Source organism: Poecilia reticulata, linkage group LG19 (assembly GCF_000633615.1).
Source record: "Poecilia reticulata strain Guanapo linkage group LG19, Guppy_female_1.0+MT, whole genome shotgun sequence".
In the NCBI taxonomy this organism is placed as follows: Eukaryota; Metazoa; Chordata; class Actinopteri; order Cyprinodontiformes; family Poeciliidae; genus Poecilia; species Poecilia reticulata.
The window spans coordinates 27798905-27813983 of NC_024349.1; the positions used below are offsets into that span (position 1 = coordinate 27798905).

General features: G+C 40.8%; 2 protein-coding genes across 6 annotated transcripts in view; both read left to right on the plus strand.

Annotated features, from left to right (window-relative positions):
- The first annotated feature begins 57 nt into the window (after window positions 1–57).
- On the plus strand, window positions 58–11606 carry lrrc45 (leucine rich repeat containing 45). 4 transcript variants are annotated; one of them, XM_008438196.2, is made up of 19 exons: window positions 58–412; window positions 2082–2362; window positions 2700–2761; window positions 2877–2947; window positions 3630–3808; window positions 4003–4131; window positions 4470–4582; window positions 4728–4786; window positions 5430–5507; window positions 5778–5913; window positions 6392–6469; window positions 7320–7431; window positions 7501–7571; window positions 7924–8016; window positions 8114–8206; window positions 8280–8453; window positions 9557–9704; window positions 9898–9947; window positions 10830–10916. In XM_008438196.2, exons 2-18 carry the CDS (start codon window positions 2134–2136, stop codon window positions 9915–9917), a joined length of 1845 nt encoding a protein of 614 aa, XP_008436418.1. In that variant the 5' UTR covers window positions 58–412; window positions 2082–2133; the 3' UTR covers window positions 9918–9947; window positions 10830–10916. The 4 variants fall into 4 exon arrangements, with proteins under 4 accessions (XP_008436418.1, XP_017166467.1, XP_008436417.1 ...); XM_017310978.1 differs by lacking the exon at window positions 10830–10916 and having other exon boundaries at window positions 9875–9953; XM_008438195.2 differs by lacking the exon at window positions 9898–9947 and having other exon boundaries at window positions 64–385; window positions 10830–11606.
- A 1400-nt stretch (window positions 11607–13006) lies between these two features.
- rac3b (Rac family small GTPase 3b) overlaps window positions 13007–15079 on the plus strand; it is an 11772-nt gene continuing 9699 nt past the window's right edge. The window contains exon 1 of one of the 2 annotated variants that reach the window (XM_017310907.1): window positions 13007–13222. In XM_017310907.1, the coding sequence (XP_017166396.1) occupies window positions 13188–13222 (35 nt within the window). In that variant the 5' untranslated portion in view covers window positions 13007–13187. The remainder of the gene's footprint in view (window positions 13223–15079) is intronic. The other variant, XM_008438193.2, reaches the window with a different exon arrangement.

Genomic DNA, 15079 nt, shown 5'->3' on the forward strand with positions numbered 1-15079 from the left:
TTCCTCACTAAGCATATTGAAATATTATGAACTATGTATCAATACAATTAAATAATACAATTGTTTATTAATTTAGCTTTGATAGCTGTTTGAATAAGGTTTTCAGTAACAAAAATGCGTGTTATGTTAGATTAAATGCGCTGATATGTCATTGTGTCTGCCAAACACATAAGGCTGAGTGGAGCGGTCCACCGCTCCAAGACGGCCGCCCTAAATCTCATCAGCTACAATAGGCGTGAGCGGTCCAGGAGGCGTCTATGGAAGCTAGCGCCAAGGCGTTTTTACAAAACTACACTGACCAAGATGCTTTGCGTCTTAGTTAATTTCCTGGTTACTTGCTGACTTGTTTTCTGTTAGCTTCTGTGTCTGAAACAATCGCTTTCTGGTAGGTAGTTGTTTCCTGCTCTCAGAGGTTGGTCTTGCTTTTTTGTCCTTACTATTAGTTTATAGAGTAAACGCCATGCTTGTCTGGATATCGTCGTTGTTTCTGGGTTTCACTGTGTTAACGCGGTTAAGTTGTGGTTCAGTTACAGCCAAAACTTCCAGTTGCATCAGTGTGGACCATCATAATGGTCTTATAGAATATGGTCAAATATGACGGTTGGGTTTTCAGAACCTTTAGACTTTGCAGTTGCTTTGTTCTAAGTGATTCTCCGGAGATTATTTGTCATACCTTCAAAATAATTGCCAATAAATTTAATGCAAAGCGGGAAAAAAAATGCTGCATAGTTTTCAACATTTTCACAAATGACAATCTGACAAATATGTTTTGCATATTCATATAGTTAATATGACATTGCAACAGGCTTTATAGCTGCAGGTGTTTTCTGATTTGTGTCTACCAGCTTTGCAAAATTGCTCATGGTCAGTCAAGTTAGAAGGAGAACATCTGTGATACTTTGAGGGAAACGATCATCGTTTAAGGAGTTTGTCCTGCTGGGAAGTGAAACGCCATCTCAGTCTCAGGTCTTCTGTGGCCTACAACAAGTTTTCTTTCAGGATTGTCTTGGACTCAGCTCCATCCTTTTTCCCATCGACCCTGACCCAGTCAGGGCCAAAGAAACTCCCCACATCATAATGCTTCCAACCTTTACTGGGATAAAGTTATACAAAGGTGTACTTTATTTACCATATAGGTATTTTATGAGGGCAATTGCACTTGATTTTATTTAGGGATATTAGAGTAACATAGATTTCTGTGGCAAGTCAAATTTATTTGCAGACCATATTTCAGTAATGGGCAATTTTCTTAAATATCATCAAAATCATCAAATATCATTGTCATAAAATAATAGAATGAAGACTGGAATTCATCTGTGAATTGAACACAGTTCTAAACAAACAGCTTTTAGTCTAGATTTGAAGGAACTCAGTGTTTCAGCTGTTTTGCAGTTTTCTGTAAGTTTGTTCCAGTTTTGAGGAGCGTACAAACTGAATGCTGCTTCTCCATGTTTGGTTCTGGTTCTGGGGATACAGAGCAGACCAGATCCAGAACACCTGAGTGGTCTGGAAGGTTGATACCATGACGACAGGTCTATAATGTCAGTCGGTGACTTCTAAACTTTATTTCTTTTTTTGTCCCTCTTGAATGTTTCAGATAATCAAACTGGGTTTAAGATCAGACAAAGATAACCTGAATAAACATAAAAAGCAGCTCAAGCTCACTTTGATTATCCAGGACCATGAAACTGGAGGTCTTGGCAGAAATGTGACAGAATTCCAATAATTCTGCAAAGCGGAGTTGGCCAGAGTTCCTCCACAGTGATGTCTCAACTCCATTCAGCATAGCCGCTTGGCATCAGCTGCCGCCTTCATATAAAAAATAAAAGATGGGGAAAAAACAACAACAAATCAGCCAACAGCCCACAGGACCACTAGTGTTTAAATTGCCACTGACCACTCACAGATGGTTGACCTCTAACCTTTACGGCAGTGAAACAGTGGATGACATTACGGCTTCATGAGGAGTGAAAATGATAAATGATCACAATTTGAAAGCAACACTTAGAAACTATTTAACTTCATTGTGTCAAATGAATGAAGCAGCAGTTTGTTGATGAAAATATCTCATTTCCTGTCAGCTGATGCTCAGGTCCTGGCAGGCAGCAGGAAGAACAAACAGCTCCGTCCAGTATGGAAGACTTCAGGTGGACGTACCTGCAGCTGTGTAAGGAGGGCGGGGTGGAGCCCCAGGAGAGTGTTGTGGCTCAGCTCCAGGAGAGCAGGGCTGCCCACAGCTCCAGGCTGGACCTGAGTGGACACAGCCTGTCCACTGACACCTGCAGTGTCCTGGCCAGGGCCTTTCAGAAGGACGCCGTCTTCACAGAGGTCTCCCTTAGTGACTGCATGCTAACAGAGGAAGGTGTGTACGACTGTCAGCCATGTTTGCTTTATGATGCTATAAAACAGAGGTGCTACACTCCAGTCCTCAAAACCCGGATGGGTCCCTGCTTATTCTAGATGTTTCTCTGGTCCAACACAATAATTAGCTGAATGGTTCGTTAGCAGGCCTCTGCAGGAGTTTGATCTGTGTCAAGATGAGTGAAAGAGAAGGCACCATGTACAAGTCAATAGTGGGAACCACTGGGATGTATTATTTAAAAACTGACATTAACAAAAAGCCATCAAGCTATCTTATTCACCTTTGAATAATAAATGTCTATATATGTAACAGTCTACATTTTTGAATTGACTTTAAGGCACCAAGATGCTTTTGGCTGGACTGTTTCACAACACATCAGTGAAATGTCTGGATCTGAAGGTAACAGCTGTAAAATCTGACACACACGCTAAACACACAGGCAGAAACACTTTAAAATAAATAATTCATCTGAACAGACTCTTTTTATCGGTGAGTTTCTGATAACTGTTTCCAGGGAAATAATCTGAGATCTACAGGAGCTGAGGTTCTGGGCAAGCTGCTGGGATGTAACAAGACACTGCACAGGTGAGTTTATCTGTCAAAAAAAAACTGAAAAAATATTAACTTAGGGAACCTCTTTCTATCATTGTGGGAAAATATGATGTTTAGTGATTTTTCACCAAAATGTTTACCAAGTGTAGTGAAAACCAGCTGTCTGTGATTAGTAAAGCATCTGTCATGGATAAAAAAATCACAAAGCGATTCAATCAGTGACTCACAGAAAAGAGAAATCTTCAAACATTTTCACTTCTTACAGATATTGCAGGAATTTGTAAAGACAAAAATGCTGACATAGCTGTTTTTGAACAATCCAATATTCCTTATTCATCTCTATGTGAGAGGGAGAACATATTTGATACATTTCTCCTAATGTTTGCTTTGGAACAGAATGTTAACTATTCCCAATGCAATGGAAATAAAAGCCATTAGAATTTAGAGACATATTATCTTTAAACACAGTCATTTTCATCAGTGTATCTAAAATGGTGCTGAGTAAAACTATAACAGCAGTTTTACTTGTTTTAGCCAGTACAAAATGTAGTATGTAACAGCAAATTTGAACAAAATGATGTCCTTTGGAGAATCTTGTGACAGGACTGTTTTGTAGGGTTTCCATAAATATGAAATCCCTGCAGCCTGAGGAGGGAAGCACACTGGAGCCGTTTATAATATGATAATAGTGACCCAGTGTGAACACTGTTCTCAGGCTGGTGTTGGAGTGGAATGCTCTGGGTGTGTGGGAAGAGTCCTTCTCGCTGTTCTGTGATGGGTTGGCGTCCAACAACACTCTGACACACCTGGACCTGCGCAACAATCAGATCAACCACCACGGAGCCTCGGAGCTGGCCCTGGCCCTCAGACGCAACAGCACCCTGCAGGAGCTAGGTGAATTGGAACTGCCCACATCAGTCCTGTCCAACCGCAGAGCAACAGACATGTTGGCGCATCTTTGATTGTCTCAGGAATCCCTAATGTGTTGTGTTTGTTTTTGTTGCAGTTCTCCTGATGTAGTGGAGATGTTGGTTTAAACCAAACATCTTTGCTGTGTGACTAATGATAGTTCACTCTTCCTTTTCCAGACCTGAGGTGGAACAACATCGGTCTGCTGGGTGGGAGGTCCCTGCTGGAGGCCCTGCAGAAGAACAAGAGCGTAATTCAGCTTGAGTTGGCAGGAAACAACATTCCCAGTGACATTCTCAAAGCTCTGGGTAAGACTGCCACATATCTCCTCCTGTAAGTGTGATTTCCACTAAAATATAGCAAAAACAATAAAAATCATCCATGAGTGAAATCACCAGATTGACATGCATATTTTGTTTTTAATATGCAGTGTTACCAAAATAATTTTAGTATTGACAGGAATAGTGAATAGCAGTCTTTTTTTCTATGACTGGGCAGCTCAATATGTAACACAGTTGGAGGTTCTGGAGAGACTCCTACTGGCCTACCTGAGTGAGAAAACAAACCCCTATTGGTGGAGTTGGAGTCATATACCTGCTTCAACAAACTGTGTGGCTCATTTTGTGAACTTTCTGGACCCGTCTAGAGCAGAGCACAGGACACAACTCTGAAAGAGAGTTCACGTTGAGAGAAAGCCGCAACAAGACCCATGTCCTCAGCAGAGAGATCCAATCACTGAAGGAGGAAAAGGGTCGCCAGGTAAACTGTCAGTTTGGCACATTCTGTCTGGAGTAAGTAGACAGAGAATCTTCTCTCTATCTTATCTACTGCATCTTATTTCAAATGAGAGTTTTGTGTATAACTTATGATGACCATGACTCTGGTTGTCCTCACTGTCCTCCAGTTCCTCAGCCTGATGGAGACCATAGACAGGCAGAGGGAGGAGATGGGACGCTCCACCAAGTGAGTTCATTTACTTTGTAAAATTACTGGCTGTTGAATTAGTCTTAAAGCTGATATATACAACCTTCTTTAAATACAAAGACTTAAACACTTACTTATTAAATGAATCTAAAGTGTGTTAAAGGGGGTTTAATTCCTTCGTGAGATGACACAGACTTATCTGAGTAAAGGATTTGTTTTAGACAAGTCTACATTAGTAATCACTACACTGACCTGGGAAGAATCTAACGCCACTAAGCAGATCAATCTTCCACTAAGCAGTAAAGGTCGGAGCGGTTCAGAACTGCTCAGTGGAAACGAGACATAAGAGTCAGATTGTAGATAGCAAACACAGTTTACCATATATGACTTTGTTACCTCTAAGCATACAACTTAGGCTATGGACAGCAGTCTTCTCTACAGGGACACACTCCCTACATATGACAGTGTGTAGCTTCGACTGTCCTTAAGCCTATTAAACATCTGTAATACACCTTGTTGATTACTCTCCTGAGGTCATCAGGTCTAATAAGCCATCAGACACTATAAACCCTAAAGGAATCAAAAATGCTTATGAAGAAGTCTGTGACTTATTACCTACAACCTGAATATGATAGACTTACTGTCTCTTTAAATATGATGTGTTTACCTCCTCTGATGTCAGGTCAACCTCTGCTCAGATTGGTCAGCTCCAACAAGCTCTGAATGAGAGGAAGTCAGCGATCAACTCCCTCACTGCCAAGTAATTCCTTCTTTCTACTCTCTGATGTTATTCCTGCTGAAGAGCAAGACTCATTTTATAGACTTTTTAAAAGAGACAATTTTCTAAAAGAACGACACAACCAGAGCAGTAATTAAGCTAAAGCTGTACAAAATTCAAACATGTTGCCCAAACCCCAAAGATATTTAGTTAACTATGATGAGTTTTTCTACTCTGAAGAAGCTACATCTGACTGACTGCAGAGATGGATGGAAGCAATGAGGTTTGTGGGTGTTTCTGTTGAAAATGCAGGTTGCAGATGACAGAAGCAGCTCTGGCCCTCTCAGAGCAGAAAGGCCAGAGTATGGGTGAGGTCCTGTGTCGCATGAAGGCTGAGAAAGAAGAGCAGAAGGACCAGCAGAGCCGGCTGAGGAAGAAGCAGGAAGAGGTACGCTGAAACGCTGGAGAACATCAGGGCTGTCGTCTTGAGTTTTGTGTTTTAAAGCAAAGAGTTACACAGACAGATCTGGATAAATGATGTGCTCACACACAGGCGCCTTGCAGAGGTATTGAACTGAGCCACATTTTTCATATTATAAAACAAACTTCTCTTGTATTTTATTGGATTTTTTTTTCACACATAAAAACCTTAAAATGTGTCCAGCCCTGGGGGCCAGGCTCAGTAGAACCTCGTTTTGCTGCAGTGACCTCTGAAGGTCTTTTGTCTCTACCAGCTTTTACATCTACAGGTGAACATTTCTACTCAGAGCTCTCCTAAAACACCTAAAACAGCTCTCTATCCAATCTGACTGAGCTTGATGCTCTCTCTCTACTAGAGAGCATCAATTTTCACAGAACGAACAAACAAACATTAGTCAATACAGGACTATGCTACGATCCTCTGTGTTTGTCTTCCTTTCCTTTAGGAAAGTTCTCTCAGGGAGGGAAAACTCCACAGAGAGATCCAGAACCTGATGGAAACCAATGGCCAACTCAGGAGTAAAGTATGAGCTCTGCTTGTTGAGTATCATGTGTCTAACTTTACACACCTGTGGCATTACAAGGACTGTTTCATAGTGTGGGAAATAAGTATTTGATCCCTGGCTGATTTTCTAAGTTCTCACACGCATAAACAAAAGCCCATTCTGTACATTTCATTCTGGTTTCATATTTTGATAGATAGTAAGAGAAACAATGAGAAAATCAGAAAAAAATCCTTACGTCAAAGTAGAAAATTGCTTTGTGTGTCATCGAGTGAATTATGTATTTATTCCCCTTCCCCTTACTCCCCTTTATGTATTTATTCTATTGAAGGAGAATAAATAGAACAGAGTTCTGGCTGTCACAGATTGGTTACGGCCCGTAATGCTATTAAATAAATCAGGTTATCATGCACAGATGTTCTGGGTCATAACGTCTGTGTGTGAAAACCTCCAGCTTTACAGGAGAGGCTTGATCATAGTAAGGTAAGGCAATTATATTGATATAGCACATTTTCAGAAACAAGGCAACTCAAAGTGCTTTACATTAATTCATAATTATGATCTAAAGGTTGCTTCAGGCCAATGGGGTTAACTTCTGTGAAATCGAAGGTCAGAACAGTAACAATGTCATGGAGGAGTCTTACTGCGTTACACCAGTAGAATGGCCAAAATGATTTAATGACATGCAAACCATTTTTTAAAACTTTTATGCTTTTATGTACTGCATTTCCGGTACTTTTTCATGATATTGTCTTTGAAGCTAGCATCAAATGTAAAGGTTGTGCTTTTATTTGCAAGCAGCAGCAGAGGAAATGATGACTGCCTGTAGCGTATGAACGTGGCAGTCATGTTAGTAATAGATGTGTGTCAGGTGGAGGAGCTGGAATGCAGGTGCAAGTCTCAGCAGCAGCAGATCTTTGAGCTGAAGCAGGAGCTCACCAACAGCACCGCAGAGCTCAAGATGCGGCTAACGAAGGCAGAAGGTAGCAGCAGCATCCGGAGCAGGTAGTGTTCCCACACAAGGTCCGGCTCATGTCCCGTCTGTCCCGCAGATCGGCTGGAGTCAGAGAAGCGGCGGTCCAAGCAAGCCCTGGAGGACATGGAGACCCTGAGACACAAAGAGGTGCTGCGTCCTCCATCACACTGTTCACACAACATGCATCACATCACAGCTGGAACCTGCGCATGAATAACATGTTATTCTCAGTTTCAATCCAATGCAAAATTCAGAAATACTTTATTGATCCCAAAGGGAAACGAATTGTTGTGACTCTGTTAATTCAACATCCTTCAAAGCGTTTTGTCTGGTAAAAGATTTTTGGTGATATCACACCTGATCCTTTGTGAACTGCTGTCTTTCTTCTTTCAAAGAGTTGATATAATTATTTGGTATATATGACTGATTACATGCTTAAAGTTGAGTATTGCAGCCAACTTTTGGATGGACGTTTTTTAACAGCTATATTGTCATACAGGTGGAGAACGTCAGCCGGCATTTAGAGGAGAGTGAGAGAGCTCTGCAGGAGCGGATCTTCAAACTGGAGGCGCAGAGGATCCAGCTGGAAGAGGTCACCAGTCCTGCTTCCTTCCTTTCGCCAGTGTAGAATAATTTCATAACAGTTGGTAAGAGTTTTTCAGATACTTGGTTTTGTTTGTCTGCTGCAGGAGTTGGGTAAAACTAAAGCAGCCATTGTGACAGAGAGGACCCAGGCAGAAGAGGAACTGGGAAAAGTGCGAACTCAAATGCGCTTGGAGGAGGTAAGATGCCTGAACAGAAGAGAAAGTCTTCCTGCTCTCAAAACCTCACGTCCACGCTTCTTTTCATGAGCAGCAGGAACGCGTGTCATCCCTGGAGGAGAGGTTGCGCTCCCTGCGTGCATCCATGCAGCAGCTGCAGATGCACTGCTCCCAGCAGAAACAGAGCATCTCTGAGCTGCAGGCGAAGAGCAGCCACCAGAGCGTGGAGACAGACGGCCTGCGGCGCCGGATAGAGGAGCTTCAGCAGGTAGGGGCCCAGCCGCCTGCTGCTGCTGCTTGTTCTGCAAAACCAGCTGAAAATGAATTCAGACACAACTGAGACACACAGGATGTGCTCCAACACCAGACCAGGTGGAGCCCATAGAGGGATTATCTGTTTTTAAATACAGCGGATGCTGCTGAAAGACCCGACAGTCTTCAAGGGTTCACTGGTTGCCATGGTTACCCACATTTATCTTGCTGTTTTAACATTAGCTATTATGTTGTCAGTATGCTTCAGTTATTTATCACTGTGTGATAAAATAAGTCATGCTACCAAATTGATATTAGTGACCCATTAATACACATTACATGCAGGTGAGTGAATAAATGAGGCAAAATGGCCCAAACTGCAGTGGCAATAATAATATTTCTGGAAATATTAAAGCAGTTTTATTCATGGTTCCATCATCAGCTCTCAACAAGATATGTCCAGTCTCTCTAAATAAGACGAGCACTAGAATAGAGTTTTCCTAAAATGTAAGTTTTTAAAAAAGAGGGGGGAAAAACATTAAAAAAAACAAAAAATAAAATCATATTTGGCAAAGGATGAATGAAATACAACTTCAGCCACCAGCTGAAATCAAAACTGCAGCACGTTGAACCAGAGGTAGTTCGAGGTTCACAGACAATGTACTAAAAATAAAGCCTCTGACATCTGCAGGTCCCTCAAAACTGCGTGTGTTAGTTTGTGCCAGGTGAAGAGAGGTGATCTGTGCTGGCGGCGAGTTCTTGATGATTTTATTAGTCTGATTGTAAATAATTTAAATAGTTAGAATAATGTATTGCCTGCCTTCTGCAGGCGGCAGTAGAGTGGCTGCTGACGCAATGTGACGTCGACTGATAATCCCTCTATGTTACGAGAAAAAAAAAAGGTTGTTACCTAGCAACAGCCTGTTGAGTAATAAAACTCACGCCTTGGCAGTATTTCAGACAAAACAAAAAAGTAATCACTAATTATTGATATGGACTAATATGAAACGCTTACACTGTGATAGGTTTTTCTGCCGCACCGCCCAGCCCTTCTTTGATTGGGTGTGTTTGCTGGCAGCTGTTTGGTGTGGATCCTTCCTACACAGCATGTTGTTGCAGGATCTGTCTGGAAAAGAGCAGGAGAAGGTGGCTGAGGTGAGCAGGGTCAGAGTGGAGCTTCTGGAGCAGATTGGACAGCTGGAGGCAGACAGGACAGCACAAGAGGGGCTCAAAGCAAAGATCAGTGCTCTGGAGAGAGAGATGAAAGGTACATTATACACTTTTTATTTTACTGCTTTGTTTCAAGTTGCATAATGTTTTGGAAATTTTAAAAATCTGATCTATTAGTAAACAGTTTGCTCAAAATCCTTCATTTTCCTGTCAGATTTTTGGTTTAATGTAATATGTTATCTTGATCTACATGTTTCTTCCCATCAGAAGTGACATTAATATTTTTGTAGTGGCCCAGGAAGAGTCCTGACAAAATCTGTGAACAGAACTACAGATTAAGGTTTGATTGTTGTAATGTTAATATAGATGAAGAGAAAATTGTAAACAATTTTCAACATGTCCATTTTTATAAAAACATTTAAATTGAAAACAGTTAAAATACTCCTTTTGCATTGTTTTATTATCTGATAGAACATTCTTGACCAGAGACAAATGTCTTTGTTGAATGAAAATAATCTGAAATCTGAATCTAGTAGAGGTGTGGATAATTTTGGACTTAACAGCAGGCAAACATTTCACAGCAGAATGTCTTCATCTTGACTTCAGGTTCAGCTAAATAATTTGTAATCCACAGATTGTTTGCCTTTGTGATGAGCCATTCATTTAGATACCTGTGAATAAATGTCAAGTATTTCTTAAAGTGAATGGTTTTGTTCTGCTAGTTATTAGCAGAATAAAATTATAAATTAGCTTCACTTATTTGTATTGGGAAGTGTTCTTAGTGTATAGAAAATTCTGACTCTTACAAAACAGAAATAATTTAGATCATCCTAACTTTATCTGAAACAGGAAGTTTAGTTTTATTTGTTTTTTTTTGTTTTTTTTATCTTAACCTATAGTAATAAATAATTCTAACAAAAAATAGAGTGTTTTTATAAACTTCATCCAGTTTTCACTTCACTCCAAATAAAAATGTGTTGAAGATTATCAGTGTATTTTCAGTTTTAATTAATTTACAAAACAAGAAAAAGTTATCATACCTTAAACTATTATAATAATATTTTGAACAAAAAAAAGTATAGAGAATGTGGGAGGTCTCTATATTACATAACTTATGAGTTACTGGAATACATGAAATTTTCATTAATATTCTAATTTATTACATAAAACTGTACACACCTGTTACATATTATGCCATTTTTGTGCGTTTCATTTTTCGTAGTTCTGACAAATAATCACCGTGACGTGCTTCTTGACAAAGAGAGTGAAAAGTCTTCCCTGTTGGAAAAGCTGCGGCTGAAAGAAGTGGAGATCCAGCGGATGAAGGAGGACGAGGCCCAGAGAGCCAGCTACCTGCAGAGCGCCATCCTTAGCTATGTTCAAGGCTCACCGCTGGGACACTACAGCAGTCCCAACAAGTAGCCCAGAGGAATCCCACTCATGACGAGTGAACACCTGCTGCCGCTACAGTCACTACACCTCACTGAAACTGAGTGACAGATTTTAGACACCATGAAACGCTGACATTAGAAGTCAAAAAGAGCTCTGAACACATAAGTCTTCATTTCTGACCAGGATGGGGCTCATCCTCCCGACTCTGGTCCCTTTGCTCTCTGGTGTGTGTTTGGGAGTGTCTGTGTGGTAACTGGAGGTGGACAACATTCATGCAAAGGTTTTTTTTTTCTTTTCTTGCCCCATGGTCACCATGGTGATGATGACTGGAGACAGTAGCTTCTCACGGTGCAGCTGTAGCAGCTCTGTTCTTTCTGCTCCACCGCCCTCCAGACTGTAAACATTAAAATGCCCGTCAGTTTTTGAGTTTTTGTCCTGAGGTAGTGCTGATACAGACATAAACACCAAGGATTAATGGATCCAGTTCAGGGGTAAATCCTGAGTTGTGTTCTGTCTGGAGGTTCAGTTTTCAGTGGAACGAAGTAGAACAGGTCTGGGTTTAAGTTTATGAACATAAAAACCAGAGAAAGTCTGTCGATCATCAGCATTTTTTTGCTCTTTACCCAGATATTCACTAAATATAATTAAATTTTGTATTTATGTTAATAAATGCGTAAATTCATGCACATTCTAAACAAGGTTTTGAAGAGTAAAGCAATATTACTGTACCAATAAATAGCTTTTAATTTAATATCTAATGGCTGAAATCAGTCTCTCCGCTCAGATCAGTTGTTTGATCTCAGTTCCTTATTTTCTGCTGACAGGATTGAAAGATGAAAACTTTCCCCTTTGTGTCAGTAAAAGGAAACAGCAGCAGGACAGTATTGGGAATCTTGAAGCTTATTGTTTTTAGTAAACTACTTCTTTATTTGTGAGGCAGTGATGTTTTTTTGTTTTGTCTGTTTTCCTGCTAGTTGATGTGACTGATCATCACATCAGTCACATCAACTAGCCGCTGTTGGCACTCGAATATGTACCGTGCTCATTCCTGCTCACCAGTTTACAAATATTTCTAAATGTGAGCTCCCATTTTTTTAGAGGAAGTGAAGCAAGATGATCCTCTGATTGGATCATAGAGTTCATTTTTACACAAACTTTGTATTCTAATTGCAAGAAAATATTTTGTATCATGTTATTTTTTCAAATGTATTCCATTTTGTGATTTTGTCAAACAAAATAAATGTCTATTTTCTTCTATCATTTGTTTTAGTAGTACAAATGTTTATTTTATTATTTTTGCAAATAATGATCTTCATTGATTGTTGTGTTATCGTAGTTACAATTTTACAGAACATCTAAGGTTAGAGGATAATATAAAATGTACCTCTTCCTTCAGTTTTTTTGGTTGCATTATCAGATATATTTTATGTTTTCAGTAAGTTGGATATAGATTATTCTGCAGCTGTTCTCTGTGATAGTCTGAGTTTGGACATGACTTCGTTGGAGCTCCATATATCTGAATTTATTTTTAATTACATCATTTATGTGTATTCTTTTGTTATTGTCTAAGATAGTATGTATAGTTTTCTATATTTGTCTGCATCATGTTTTCATAATCAGACAGATGTTTTGATCAGTTAGCCAGAACTAAATGAGCCTTTTCACCAAATACGTTTTTAATGTTGAGTAAATTCTTAGAAAGCCACTTTTTACTTTTACTTGAGTATAAATGTTGAAGTAGTGAAACTCTTCATTAAGGTGGAGCCTACTTTGCCCTCTGGTGGTAATGGGACAGGAACAGGAGCCCCAAGTCAAACAGTGTACTACCATGTACTACGTTGGGCCAGCTGTGAGTTTAGTATCTGTTGACAGATGTTAGCCTGATCACTGGGACAATCCCACCCGTGGATCTGACGTCTTAACTGGAAAACGGCCTGGCTGACTGTGACGTCATTTTAACATCCTGGAACGCGGCATTTCCACCGTTTGTCTCTCTGTCGGGCCTGTCCCTTTAACAACACTCGGTTGTTCCCGGAGAAAGTCGGCGCAGTTCGTCATCGACCTCTTTCACTGCGGCTTCATCGCCAGGCGGACTAACCCGCTGCTCTCATCCGATCCCTCAGCGCGGACTGTCGGATCCCTGAACTGTCCAGCCCCGGTTCCCGGAAAGCGTCCAGCTCCTGTCCAAATGCAAGCGATCAAATGTGTGGTGGTCGGCGACGGGTAAGGGCTCTTTCAGCTGATACGGGCCAGTAGCGGAGCATTGCTCATGTGATGCGGCCGCCGACAGACGGATGATGGGAGGATGCTAAGTGGGAAAAGGGATGGGGCTCACGGAGCGCTGCATTGCCTGACCCGTTTTTCTCCGGGTTGGCGGTCGGCTCGCCCCTCTTTTAGCGACTCTCTGGCTGCAACCCGGCCGCTGCAGCGTGCAGGGAGGAGCCGGGCGCCTCGGGAAGCCTCGCAGAGAACACGGCCATCGTAGGCCAGTGGAGGCAGGCTGAAGTGCTGATGCACGCTGAGGAATGCGTGGCCCTCCCTGCCAGCAGCAAGCAGGCCCCGCTATTGTAACCGCTCACCCAGCCCCTTGTCTTCTAGCGCCCAGATTCCTGCCTGCTGCAGCGGCCACCGCTCACGATCCTTAATGCTGTTTTTACTAGATATATTCATAAATGTTGAATGAGTCAGTACTCATATTTTGTTCAAAAAGGCTGAATGTCAGAATACATATCAAAAATAAATAAATAAATTCACAGCTGTAAATTCCTCCTCGGTATAATTCTGGAATAAATCCCGTAATTCTAAAGATTTGTGACGCCATAACTTGCAGCATATGGTGTTCAGAATGTACACATAACCTGCTGAAAGGAATTATTCATGTTACATAAAAAAAAACACTTAAATCTTAAAGTAGTATCATAGATAGTGTGCAGTTTTAAACCCACAGCTCACTGTGGACTCCTATACAGATGCAAAACAATATAAAGATCTTAGAAAAGTTGCAAAAACTGTTAAGAAGTAGAATTGAAATTAAATTAAACTCAAGAAATGCCTGTAAGACTGAATAGATGTATCATTTGTTTTTAAAGGCATCTAAACTTTATTTCAAAAAATTAAAACGTGAGCCTGTCTAGAGCTGCACAATATCAATCAATCTAGTTTATTTGTATTGTACGCATCAGCCACAAGGCAGTTCAAAGTGCCTTACACATCACGTGCCACCATCAAAATCAACACTACACATTTTGATCAATGTTCCAGTAGTTATGAGTTGAAAGCAGCTCTAACCAGGTGAGTTTTTAGCCTTGATTTAAAGGAACTCAGTGTTTCAGCTGTTTTGCAGTTTTCTGGAGGTTTGTTCCAGATTTGATGTGCACAGAAACTGAATACTTCGTAGTGATCATCTCAGTATCAGTCTGCAATTTTATATTTCAAGAGTTCACACTCTACATATCAGTGATATATCTGGCCTTCAAGTGGCTCCATACAGGAGGGAGAGCCAGTGATTCTTAAATATCATCAGTCATTTTGTTACTGAGTTAATCAAAGAGTTTACAGTGGTTTCATAAACCATTCATTTCCTGTTGATTTATGGAAGGAAAGGTAAGCCAGGATTAGTCTTAGATTGGACGTCTTGGAACAAGTTTAGTGATGAGTTTTCCTGAGCTCTGGTACAGACTGTACAGATGTAAAACTGCTAACAACCCTCACACTGTAGGTGTTGACAATGAGCCTGTGCTGTGCTACACACACTTTCACTCCATCCATGTTGTAGAACTGCTCCCAGTTATTCTTAAATGTTGTGGTTTTCTAGAGCCATTTAGGCGCCAGCTGCCATGACAAGAATTGCAACTTGCTCACACCATGAATGGACGTTTTCACATCCTGTGTGTCTTCACTCAGTTCTGTTTCTCATTTTTACCATTTCTAAACAAAAGGTGTTGTTTGCCTCCCGACTCCACTAAGGGATGAGGGTGTCTAGAAAATGGATGGATGGATGGATGGATGGATGGATGGATGGATGGATGGATGGATGGATGGATGGATGGATGGATGGATGGATGGATGGATGGATGGATG

What these genes read in the sequence shown, in the direction of transcription:
- lrrc45 (XM_008438195.2), top strand. Translation starts at nt 2,134, where the DNA reads ATGGAAGACTTCAGGTGGACGTACCTGCAGCTGTGTAAGGAGGGCGGG. An exon ending in AGAGGATCCAGCTGGAAGAG is followed by an intron (nt 8,017 to 8,113) that starts GTCACCAGTCCT and finishes TGTCTGCTGCAG; the next exon opens with GAGTTGGGTAAAACTAAAGC. An exon ending in GGATAGAGGAGCTTCAGCAG is followed by an intron (nt 8,454 to 9,556) that starts GTAGGGGCCCAG and finishes ATGTTGTTGCAG; the next exon opens with GATCTGTCTGGAAAAGAGCA.